General features: G+C 35.3%; 1 protein-coding gene across 2 annotated transcripts in view; it reads left to right on the plus strand.

Moving 5' to 3' along the window:
• Positions 1–3,417: 3,417 nt before the first annotated feature.
• LOC125682430 (RB1-inducible coiled-coil protein 1-like) overlaps positions 3,418–12,885 on the plus strand; it is a 43,827-nt gene continuing 34,359 nt past the window's right edge. For both annotated transcript variants that reach the window (XM_056155854.1, XM_056155855.1), the window contains exons 1-3: positions 3,418–3,603; positions 3,684–3,841; positions 11,882–11,980. In XM_056155854.1, the coding sequence (XP_056011829.1) occupies positions 3,493–3,603; positions 3,684–3,841; positions 11,882–11,980 (368 nt within the window). In that variant the 5' untranslated portion in view covers positions 3,418–3,492. The remainder of the gene's footprint in view (positions 3,604–3,683; positions 3,842–11,881; positions 11,981–12,885) is intronic.

Below are 12,885 nucleotides of genomic sequence, written 5' to 3' on the forward strand. Positions count from 1 at the left end.
TGTCGATTCGATATATCCCAACCCCAAACACTATAAAGCCTGTAATATCTGTTTCATATTGGGATATTTTTAACATAGATGTCAACGGCAAACTAATAACACAAGTTTATGACAAACGAGATGACTTCAGCTTCTCCATCGTCAACTTACCATATTTGTATAGCAATATTCCATTTTTACATGCATATGGTGTTAATGTCTCTCAACTGATTCAATACGCGAGCGCATATTCTGCGTATGATAAATTTTCAAATCAAAGCAAGTTACTGACAAATAAGTTGATTTTACAAAGGTTTCAACGGTCTCGTTTAAAGCAAGCATTTTGCAAATTCTATGGTCGTTATAATGATCTAATTTGCAAATACAAGCTATGACTGAGTTGAATGCTGTCTGACGTGTTTCATATTGTTAGACTTTTTTTTTTTTTTGCATACTGATTTTGACTACGGATTACTCCGTTTACCAGATCAAGATATATGGCTTACGGCGGATGAGACCGGTCAATAGGGGATGTTTACTCCGGATGGGTACCTGATCCTATATCTGTATATGCTCTTCTCTTCATTCATATTCTTTGTATGATTTGCGAGATTAATCTTTGTTCGTCATTTTTACTCCGTCAAACAGGCCATCCAGAAAATTTATCTAATTGTTCGTGTCGTCATTTCCGTGTTTTATGTAAGTTTTGTAGTTGACCTTATATCCACTTTTTGGATCCGCTCCTTTAAGGTATCGGGTGTTATTGGAATCTAGTGCTTTTCATATCATTTTAAACCACTTCATATCATTTTGATCCACGTGCATACCTCTTTTCCTGTTTGCTCCATTATTTGTCTCCCTTCTTCTTCTATCTCTTTATTATGTTTTAGAATATGCGCATCTTTATTGCTAGATTCGTCTTTGCTAGTTAAATCGGCTTAGTTCAATGTGTTCAATGCTAGATATAATTTAACGTACCACTCATCTTACTTCGTTTAGGCCTTGAGTTTTCCAAGTCGTATATTATTTTATTTGTACACGTAATCAGGTCTTCTAATTCTCGATCTTTACTATACCTACAACAAAAACGATCTCAGTTAAATTTCTGGCACCTAGCAGCTTTTGGTTAACCGGAAAAAGCATTACCTCTGATTTTAAACATTGGTATAACAAAAAATGACATTTAGTACACATCGGCGTAGTTCTATATACTCGTATATAACATTCGTTCAACAAATAATATGTGTTTTATGACACTTGGTTTTGTTATTGAATAAAAAATTATTAAAATGAACGAACACCTAAAGACAAAATATTATCTAGAGTATCTGTTTTGGAGCGACTTTTTGGCGTGGGTGGATGGTGGGTATTTTTGGACAGTATTAGCGACTTATTTATGGGTAGGGACGAATAAAGATTTTTCTCTCGAAAGAGAAGACGAAACGTTATTCTACGTCGAGTATATTTACTCGCTCGCTTGATTCAATAGCAAAGACAATGATGCCACAACACAAACAGTATTTTTTGAAAGAGTGATGTTATATACATGTAGAAAGAACTGGATATCATATATTTGTGTTGTAAATATCACGTTTTGTTATACTAATGTTTCAGAATGACCCATAAGGTATAATACCATCGTAAAATTATATACCCGAAAGATACTTCTCTCTAAAATATCCATTATTTATCCGTTCTCTAAATTTTCTGTCCGTTATCTTCACTGGATCGTTCTTAACATCTTCGTGCAACATTGAATTCAGTCCTTCAGACATCCGAATCCATGCATCAACGACAAGCACGTTCTCGACCTGTTAATGTTAGTGTCCGGCTCTTCATCTCAAGAGAGTTAATTCAGGACTGTTCTCCGATTCCGCATCCTTTGCTTTTGACAACGTAATATCGAGTTCTCTCCACCAAGTCGAGTTACTCGTCGGCACATATCATTTTCACGTCGTTGTAACAGACGACTTTGAATGTTGTTACTGTTCATTTTTGTATAAGATATTTGACCCCGGATGGAGGATCTTCCATGGTGCTAGTCTAATTCTAAATATGTCAAGATATACACGGTACCTTCTCCTCCATTGAAAAATCATACATGTCTAACGATTTCATTTGATTGAACATTATAAGACTATCTTAAAGTTTTCGGTCACTGTGCACACTACATGCATGCATGTATATAATTTCTATTCATATCAGTACTTTTTAAACAGGGTTGACTGACGTCGTTTTTCACTAAATGTACTTTGTCCAGGCAATCCGAGTTAAAATCTCTCACTACGACACATCCTTCCTTAAAGCAAATCACATGACCTGAAGGTTTACTTGATCACATGACCTGAAGGTTTACTTGATCACATGACCTGAAGGTTTACTTGATCACATGACCTGAAGGTTTACTTGAGTCATTCGCTGTCGTTGTATTGCTATTGTTCACCTTTCACATTTTCGACTTCTCCAAAACCAAAGGGCCAATTTCAACCAAATTTGTCACAAACCATCCTTGAATAAAGGAGATTCAAGCTTCGTCAAAGGGTTATATTCCCTCTCGAAGGGAGACGATACAAAATAGTTTGGCATACTGAAACTATTGAACCAGAATAACTATGACGCACGTGAAGGCTTCCTTATAAAAATGTTTCACGTTTGTTCACAAACTAATGCATGAGGGTTTTTTTAAAATTGTTTTCAAGATTATTGATTGATTGATAACTATATGCAATCATCTTCATGTATTCATGCATGTTGGTTTAAAATTCTATATACATGTATATTAGATTATATTTATGTAAATTATTTGAGGATATCATATTCAAAGAACCACAAATTATATAGTTAGTCGTGTGAATGATGAAATGTAGATTCCGTATTTTCTTTCCATGATCCTGAAACCAAAGCGGACCTAAAAATAAATATTTTTAAAAGCAAATGTTGAAAAGGGGGATTATAGAGTTGACGGAAAGTTTATATTGAAAGATTGTTGTTGGAACAACCGCAATATAACTATACAGTTTAATAAAAATAATATGCAAGGATCTTGAGACACATAGTGTGTATCGTTGTGCAATATCTGGACTTGCTTATCCTTGGAAACCATAACACAGTAAGGTTTTGTATGAAAAAGGATACTCGGGTTAGCGTTGTGACTTACATGTATGGACCTCTTGTAAAACATTTCGTGGGTATTTCTTGCATTCATATATTTAGTTCATAACTTTGCACGCTATCTTAAGAGGACAAAATGTAGGGTATTTAAACAATGGAAACATGGGGTCTTTTAAAAATCACTGTTTTCACATTCCCCATAACACAAACAAACAAAATTACTTGTGTGTCATCATTTATCGAGATGTAAGTTGCAATGAAACATCATAGGTCATAAATGCGAAACATCGGTGAATGAAGATATCTATATATAGTATTATACAATTACTTCCTGCGGGGATTCACAAAACATGCAAAACGAAAGTACATTGGTCTCCATTGTAAACAATGTGAAGAAGTGTAATGGAAAATCACGTAAAAACGTACATTAAAGCAGTGAAAGTATATTGTAAGCCCTTACAAGGAGAAAAATACCAAACCCTTGAGAGAAAATTGAAAGCAGTAGCTGAAGAGGTAGGATTTGATGTATTCAATTTAATGAATGATATGTTTTATTTCCAAGAAGTCTTTATCATTAATTTTTTTTAATACAGATCGATAAAAAAAAGAAAACTTCAACAGAAATACATACTGCATTTTCCTCCTATGAAGATTATCTTCTACAAAATTTTAAAGAGAAATTTGAAAGGGTGGCGAGGGATAAAACTTACCAAGACTCAAGAAAACATCTCACACCGCTTCCGTTGCCAGGGTTAGTATAATATTTAGTTGTCTATTCGGTCTTTATAAACCCGCCTCACCACCAAGGAAATCATCACATTGGTAGGGCGTTCTATCTGACATTGGTTGCTGATTTGAAGAGGTAGAGATAGAATATTCGTCCTGACAAGCATAGTGTTCACCAAAACATACAAGTCTTTGTAGTTGAGTCCATCAATTTAGAGACTGAATTCTTCACGTAGACAAATTGTGAGGGCATCAAATAAATAATGCATTTTCCAAGCATATAACATACTAAACTCTAAATGTGTAATTAAGAAAATGTACATTACATGCATTTGTCAAGAAATTTTTTTAACTGATAGAAAACTGCATATTTTCTAGAGATGATAAAAATACCAATATTGTGTATCTTCATAGAATTTCGTGTAGTAAAACACTCTCTAAAGTATGTGACAAATAAACTCCATCACTCACTGAAGTATTTTACAATATGAAAACGAATTAGACAAATAAGCCCTCAAAATGAAAATTATCAAAATGCCATATCCCCTTTTGTAAAATCAACCAATATATATATATATATATATATGTGTGTGTGTGTGTGTGTGTGTGTGTGTGTGTGTGTGTGTGTGTATTAGCAAAATTTGCCAATAACCCCGAAACGCTTGATTCAGAGTTACTGCGTGCACCACAGAGGCTAAGCCCGTTTTGGGCCCGAACTGTGGCGTGCACCTTTAATATTGTTTCATATATGAAGTGAAGTCCGTAAGCTATAATAGAATCTTACTTGATCAGTAAATATCGTAAAATTAATTTTAAAAAATCTACTTTCGTTTTCGATAAACTACCCTGAAATAGCAAAAATGAGATAAAGTGGCGGATCTAAGCCAGTTTATTAAATGACAACTTAAGATAATACAATGTGAAGTAAATCTCTTCTTTATCGATGCTTAATTCTGATCTCACAGAAAAAATAAGTTTTAATAATTGTTGAATAAATAAAATTTGCCTGTTCGTTTCTTCAATTCGTGATTTTAGTGTTGAATCAGCCTTATGGATATTTCCAGAACGTGGCAACATCATTCAACCAATCGCACATTCTCGGGCCTTTCCAGCAAGCCGAGAAGTTGCGATTGGTTTCTAACATGATCAGCATAAAATTGTGTAGGTGTTGAATGTTAGTTATATTTATGCCCCCCTTCAAAGAAGAGGGACATATTGGTTTGCACCTGTCGGTCGGTCAGTATGTCGGTCGGTCCACAGGCAATTGCATCGCTTGGGGTAGAATTTACTATATAAAGAGTAAAGGTATAGAACTCTAAATATAGGGTACCCAAGTTAGCTGATGTAAAAACAATAAATTAATTGATATAAAATTCTACTTTGTATTTTAATTTATTCATACATAATCAATCTACATTACTACCAAAGTTCATCCCGAAATTCCGTATACTTCCCAAGATATGCAGAAATGAACTCGGAAAAATGCCTATTATTTTTTGGTCGACTTTTAGCTGGGCCCTGACACTATACGACTACACAGAGTGTTTGAGCATTGTAACAAGCTATCAAATAGAATGTGCAGCATAAAATATCATTTTTAAAATGAATTTCTTACCCCAATTCATAAAATGAAGTCCGTAATAGCTCCAAGTGACTGAAAATTTTAAACCGTCTGTACTTTCAGTTATCAGTCATTTTCATCGGTGCCACTAACTACCCACATTGACATCATTATTATAAATCGTCAAACACCCGTGATAATGTGATTTAGATAAAAATAGACATAATAAGACATTTGTATATTTATAAAGACTTGTTATTACCATAATTTATGTACTATTTTGAATCAATATTGATAAATATTAGTATTTGAGTCTCTAAATCGTTATGGGTCCTTCCATCTCTTTTGGGTAATTAGTCAAAACTACCGTGATGGCTGGGATTGTGAAAGTAGACGGTTAAAAAATTCCAGTCACTTGGAGCTATTACGGACTTCATTTTATGAATTGGGGTAAGAAATTCATTTTAGAAATGATATTTTATGCTACACATTCTATTTGATAGCTTGTTACAATGCTCAAACACTCTGTGTAGTCGTATAGTGTCAGGGCCCAGCTAAAAGTCGACCTAAAAAATAATAGGCATTTTTCCGAGTTCATTTCTGTATAGCATGGGAAGTATACGGAATTTCAGGATGAACTTTGGTAGTAATGTAGATTGATTATGTATGAATAAATTAAAATACAAAGTAGAATTTTATATCAATCAATTTATTGTTTTTACATCGGCTAACTTGGGTACCCTATATTTAGAGTTCTATACCTTTACTCTTTATATAGTAAATTCTACCCCAAGCGATGCAATTGCCTGTGGGTCGGTCGGTAGACCACATGTTGTCCGCTCAATATCTTGAGAACCATTCACTTTATCGTAATATTTCATGTGGGTTGGTTGTAAGTAGAAAAGGACCCCTATTGTTTTTCAGGTCAAAAGGTCAATCTACACTGAACATAGGAAGACAATATCTTTCAAGAGAACCCTCTGCTAGACAGACATCAAACTTGGTACACTGGTACATCCTAAGGAGTAGATGACCCCTATTGATTTTGAGGTCACATGGTCAAACTTGGCATAGGAATATACTGACCACTCAATATATACTGACTACTCAATGTCTAGAGAACCCTTTGCTTTATAGACATCAAACTTGGTACACTGGTACATCTTCAGGAGAAGATGACCCCTATTGATTTTGAGGTTACATGGTGAAAGGTCAAGGGTCAAACTGGACATAGGAATATACTGTCCGCCCAATATCTTGAGAACCTTTTGCTTGACAGACATCAAACTTGGTACACTGGTACATGTTTAGGAGAAGATGACCTCTAACTATTTTGAGGTCGCATGGTCAAAGGTCAAGGGTTAAACTGGACATAGTAATATATTGTTCCTATATTTTAAGAATGAATTGCTTGATTGCCACGAAACTTGGTACACTGGTACAGCATTAGGTGTAGATGCCCCTGTTGATTTTTAGGTCACATGGTCCACTTTTGACATAGGAAGATATTGTCTGCTCAATATTTTGAATTGGTGATGCTACTATCAATTAAATGATGCATGTGTATAACCCTTTTCAATTTTGCACCATGGGGGCATATATGTTTTACAAACATCTCTTGTTATAATAGTTTTAGTTAGGCCCAAATTTATCATTTTATGAAGATTTATGATTATATTACTTATATACATCTCATTCAACGAAGGACACCCCCTCCCGAGACCATGCAACGACCTGACACATCGATAAAATTTTTATTACGACATCTAATATTTTCAATGTTCTTCATTTTTTCCGTGATTCTAGAAGTCACTGTTACGATATGGTGGCGTCCAGTTTTTATTGGTGGAAGAGAGAACCCAGATACAATGTACATGGGAAGAGACCACCGACCTTCGGAAAGTAAACTGGGAAACTTTCTCACTTACCGGCGCGAGCGGGATTCGAACCCGTGCCGACAGAGGTGAGAGGCCGTGTGATTTTGAGCGCGACGCTCTAACAACTCGGCCACAGAGGCCCTTGCACTTGAAGTATCTTTTATAATGCACAGTGATTCCAATGAACTCTTGAATAAATATAGCTGCCCTAAAGGTGTCATAATCGGCCATAAAGTTCAATCCCTAGTAAAATATCCAAATGAAATTCTGTGGAATGCTTCTTACATTCTTCTCGACTTTCAATTGCAAAGCATGGCATATGTGAAAATTTTGTTTAGTCCCCGACCGACGAAGTCGAAGGGGAGTTTAGGTTTGCGCTCTGTCCGTCTGTCTGTATGTCCGTCCGTCCTGCAAATCAGTTTTCCGGACTTTTTTGACGTGCTTGTAGATATTCATTTGATATTTGGTACATTGCTTTGCCATAACAAGTTACAGATCAAATTCGAATTTCGTCTCAGTTCATTGATTTTTCACTAAGTTGTGACTTAGAAAAATAACATGAATTATTAGTTTTCCGGACTTTTTTTTTTTACGTGTTTGCAGATATTCATTTGATATTTGGTACATAGTGTAACGTGTTTGGGTCCGTAAATTTGGATAGATCACGACAATGATAGATAAATGATTGTACATATAGAAAAATGGCAATCAGCAATAATTACGAAAAATGATGATGTGAATAAGAACGAGTCAATATATACATATAAGTCTTAGGATTATCTATCCCTAATATAAGAGCAAACAAATCTAATTAGGCATATGGTCTGTGTCCGGGCAGGTATGTATCCTCGGGACAGGTATGTATCTTATACAAGTACGGGTCTCGGATGTATCTCCAGATCTGTCTTATACCCAGACAGAAGTTAACTACACACATAGAACTTTCCTTGAACTAATCATGCTCCTACCGGATGTACTTAATATACGTGTTTTAGGGCATGCGCCATACGTAAATAGGTAAGAAAATATCAACATCCGGTGTATTTTTAGAAGCGGAAGCACGTGTATGTAAATTTTCAGTAAACGATGTCTTGGCGATTTCTACCTTCCCTGAGCCGAGTCTAGTAAGGCTACGTACATGGCGAAAAGTAGAGTTGGAAATTAAAAATTTTACTTATCCACCTCAAGAAGAAAATTCATATATGAAATTAAAAATGGAAGAATTATCAGACGGTGAAGTAATCTAGTTACATGCTCAGTGGGGGCGCTAGGTGCCAAACGAATGAAAGAATCATCTTGACTTACAACAAATTTTGATTTCCTTGTTACGAAATCTGATGTCTCAATATAGGCCATGCCATTGGCAAAATAATCTCTTCAGGATTAGCATTCCCCCCTCTTCAGTCAAGAGCTTGTAGTCTTTGTACAAAATATTGTATTCAGAGGGCTGGATAAAAACACATTTAGCTTAGCACATCAGATGATTTTTAAATTTTGATATAAATGAAAGCAAGTGGACAATAAACATTGTTGACTGTGGTGTAGGGGCAATAAGTAAAACAGTTCAGACAGGCACTGCCCCATCTGCCAGAACAAGTCATTATTGAATCTTGACGAAGATAACTGATGATTTTCTTTTATTGTATGGGGGTTTGTATAGAAATGGGAGCTAAAATCAAGTGTATTCCCTAAATTTGAAAACTTTAGAGATAAGAATGCATATTTGAATCAAATTCTCTTTGAAATATCATTTCAAAAGCCGAGAAAAATTTAAAAATCTAACGAAAAATTACGTTTAATAATGAAAACAATCAACCGGAAGTAGTATTTTTCTCAGAATTTGCTGTAAGGAAATATGATTTACCCAGAAAATGAGGAAAAAACTCTGAATCGGACTTACTGCAATTTAATCGTCAGAGGAAATTCAAGCTACTTACAAAAATCGAAGATTCAAATCAAAATATCCTCATAACAATTATTAGTTTAATCACCGAGTTGGGAGTATATCAATCTCTTTAATCACAACCAGTCGAAAATATTAAAAAATTCATTAAAAATTCATTTCTTGATCAATTTCTATATATTTTTTCCCAACGAAGCGCTTATTTATATTCTCTCAATTTCAGATCAGTGCGCATGTGCAAAGGGAAAATCCCGTCTGAAAATAGAAATGCGCATACCTGATAGGGTCGTATCAATATACGGCCCGCTTCAATGTTGCGACGTCATAGGTAACCTAATTTGCATTAATTATTCATAGTTACAAGGAGCAAGGAAAGTTCTATGTGCGCCTTATATACTGATGCGCATTCGAACTAACCTCGGGCGCTTTCGTAATGCACAGCAATAAAGCCCGGTTTACGTAATAGCTAGATACATCCCGAGCCCGACTTTTCCGAGCCCGACCGTTAATCATCACAATAGCTTTGCCATAACAAGTTACAGATCAAGTTCGAGTTTCGTCTTAGTCCGTTGATTTTTCACTAAGTTATGGCCCATGGACTTAGAGAAATAGCATGAATTAATATGTATACGGTGTGACCGTTGGACCGAGCGAAGCATGTACGTAATGGTCATTGGAATGTCCCAAGTGGTAATCATAATTCCGTTAAGTACGGTAGATTATGATTCATTTAAAAAATATATATATTGAATGAAATTTCCTTGCGGTAAACACCCAGTAACATCTCAATATTAAAGGAGTTTATATGGGGACAACAGTTTTACATGATCCGCCTATTCATTGAACGCGGGAAATAAAACGCAAGACGACGTAAACTATGCATTGTGACGTCACATTTAGCCTCGACTTTTTTTTCTTTTTCAAAGCAAACAATTATAAACAACAATAATACATTCTGTATGCAATGAAAAAGGCCGTTAAAACTAAACTAAATTAACCAATAAATTCAAAATGGTAAAAAAAGTAACCGTAATTTTATCGTATATTCTTATTCAAAGAAACTCATGAACTCGTTCATTTATTTAGTCGTATTACGGTTTTATATGTATTTATTTGCTAAAACCTGTTACAATGATAATTATACTATTCACTTTGAACAAACTGAGTATTTTAATTACGAATTGCACGTCAGAGTCTTCTATTATTGGCATTCAAAATAAAATACGAATAACTGTTGAAGCAGGTCATGAAAAAATAAATGGCGGCGCCCATATGGATCACGAAAATTTTAGTGAACGTATATAGAAATTATCTCTTTTTCTTTTGCTGATTTTGACTTTTTTCTTTTACATACGTGTTACCTTTAGAGCCTTGCTTCGCGGACGGGCCTTCGGCCCGTCCGAGCTTCGCTCGGTATTAGTTTTCCGGACTTCCTGTATGTGCTTACAGATATTCATTTGATATTTGGTACATTGCTTTCCCATAACAAGTTACAGATCAATTTAGAGTTTCGTCTCGATCCATTGATTTTTCACTAAGTTATGGCCCTTAGACTTAGAAAAATAGCATGAATTATTAATTTTCCGGACTTTTTTTTACGTGCTTGCAGATATGCATTTGATATTTGGTACATCGCTTTCCCATAACAAGTTACAGATCAAGTTTGAGTTTCGTCTCAGTCCGTTGATTTTTCACTAAGTTGTAGCCCTTGGTCTTAGAAAAATAGGTTGAATTATCAGTTTTCCGGAATTTTTTTTATGTGCTTGCTGATATTCATTTGATATTTGGTACATTGTTTTGCCTTAACAAGTTACAGATGATGTTTGAATTTCGTCTCGGTCCGTTGATTTTTCACTAAGTTATGGCCCTTGGACTTAAAAAAAATAACATGAATTATCAGTTTTCTGGACTTTTTTTATGTGCTTGTAGATATTCATTTGATATTCAGTACATCATGATGATTGCTTTGCCATAACAAAATACAGATCAATTTTGAAGTTTTCCTTGTCTAGTCTTTGTACCTAAATAGTAGTTGATTTCCAACCATTCCTATCTTTTGTTATAGTAACATTACCATATATACCATGCAGTCGAAAACAACGAGAGACAAAAATCGCAAAACGAATGTAAAGTCACTACAAGTACACACGGTGAATTAGCATAATTAAGCACTTTAGTAAATAATTTTGTGAAATCTTTTGGGTTCGGAAATTGACAAGAAGCCCAAAAATCTTAGGTGATTTCATTGCTAAAACCCAGAAACTTCTGGAGACTTCGCCTCCTGGATCCCCAACAAGACTTTGCCCTGGACCCCCCCGGGGCCTCAAGGCGGCCCCAGACCCCTTGCCATACTTTGTGTACACTTCATTTTCTTTCTGGCTATGCGCCTGATTACTACATTACTTGATAGGCAGTCTTTTTTGGTTGAATAATTCACTTTTTTATAAGCCAATTAGATATCATACTGGAACTCGGATCCGAAAAATACTAAACCACACACCATGTATGGTTGGTGTGAAACCGTGCTTAAGAAATCGATTATTTTCTCAAGCTACAGGTGGCAATTATATTGGAATTTTGATCGCTTCTGGTATGAATGTGCTCTTCCTCCATATCCCATTTTACTAGAGAACCGGCACCAGATGAAGAAGTTGACTGAAAAATGAATTTAAAAAAAAAAAAAAGAAACCTTTAAGTTACAAGTCTTCTTCTCTCAAACTGTAGTGAAACCCAACAGCTGAACTCTGATGACAAGAAGAAAGCTCTTTACAAAACGAATGAGAAAAAAGGTGGTGAAGGAAGCAAGAACAGTACTCCTCAGCCGTAAGTACATGTACCTGACCTGTTCGGATTATCATTATGAGATTGATCACTGTTCGTTATCTTCACCTTGCATGCATGTGTTTATTCACCAATCAAGGACCCTCATGCAGTGGGGCATGTACATTTTAGCTCACCTGTGTCACGTAGGTGACCTATTGCTATTGGTCTGTGACCGTCGTCGTCCGTCCTACGTTAACAAATTCAAATGAACATTTTTAATTTCTTTAAGAAATGAAACTTATAATTCTTAATTTGATGCATGTATCAAATGAAAACTTGGACGGAAAACATCATCAATGCGCGCAAGTTTTATAAGTTTTATTTCTTATCATTTAATTATGATTTTAAAATAGAAAAACAAATAGTTTCTCCAATCAAAAAGCTTCAATTAACGTTTTTGAAATGGTGCGTAGGAATACCTATACGTAACGATGAAAACAACAACAAAATTGGCTGTGTGTTCAGGTCGGGTAGAGTTATTGTGCAGAATTAAATGGATTATAAGTCAAATTAAAGGTACAATGGTGAGAAGCTGAATTAGATATAAAGGAAGAAAACAATTGTTGACTGGATGTATGCTGCATTGCGTTCAAGGAGACGTTAAAGACCGGTTGTGTTGTAAGTAAAAAGCTCAACACCTCTTCATCTAAAACGCACTCGTTGACTGAGCCTCATATAACGCAGTTCAATTTCATTAATATCTCGCAAATCAAAAGTCGCTGCTTGCTCCGTCATGTTATCGAACTCGTAAAGCAGACGATACATACCGGGGACTCGTAACTGTCTACTTCGACCACAATATCTTCTACCAGTCAGTGCCCTACGTAATCAAGTTGACTATTCTGCCACGTCATCACTAAGCGTATGTGTGTTGTTTCTATAAATTCATCTGTATTTTATTAACA

This window comes from Ostrea edulis, chromosome 2 (genome assembly GCF_947568905.1).
Source record: "Ostrea edulis chromosome 2, xbOstEdul1.1, whole genome shotgun sequence".
In the NCBI taxonomy this organism is placed as follows: Eukaryota; Metazoa; Mollusca; class Bivalvia; order Ostreida; family Ostreidae; genus Ostrea; species Ostrea edulis.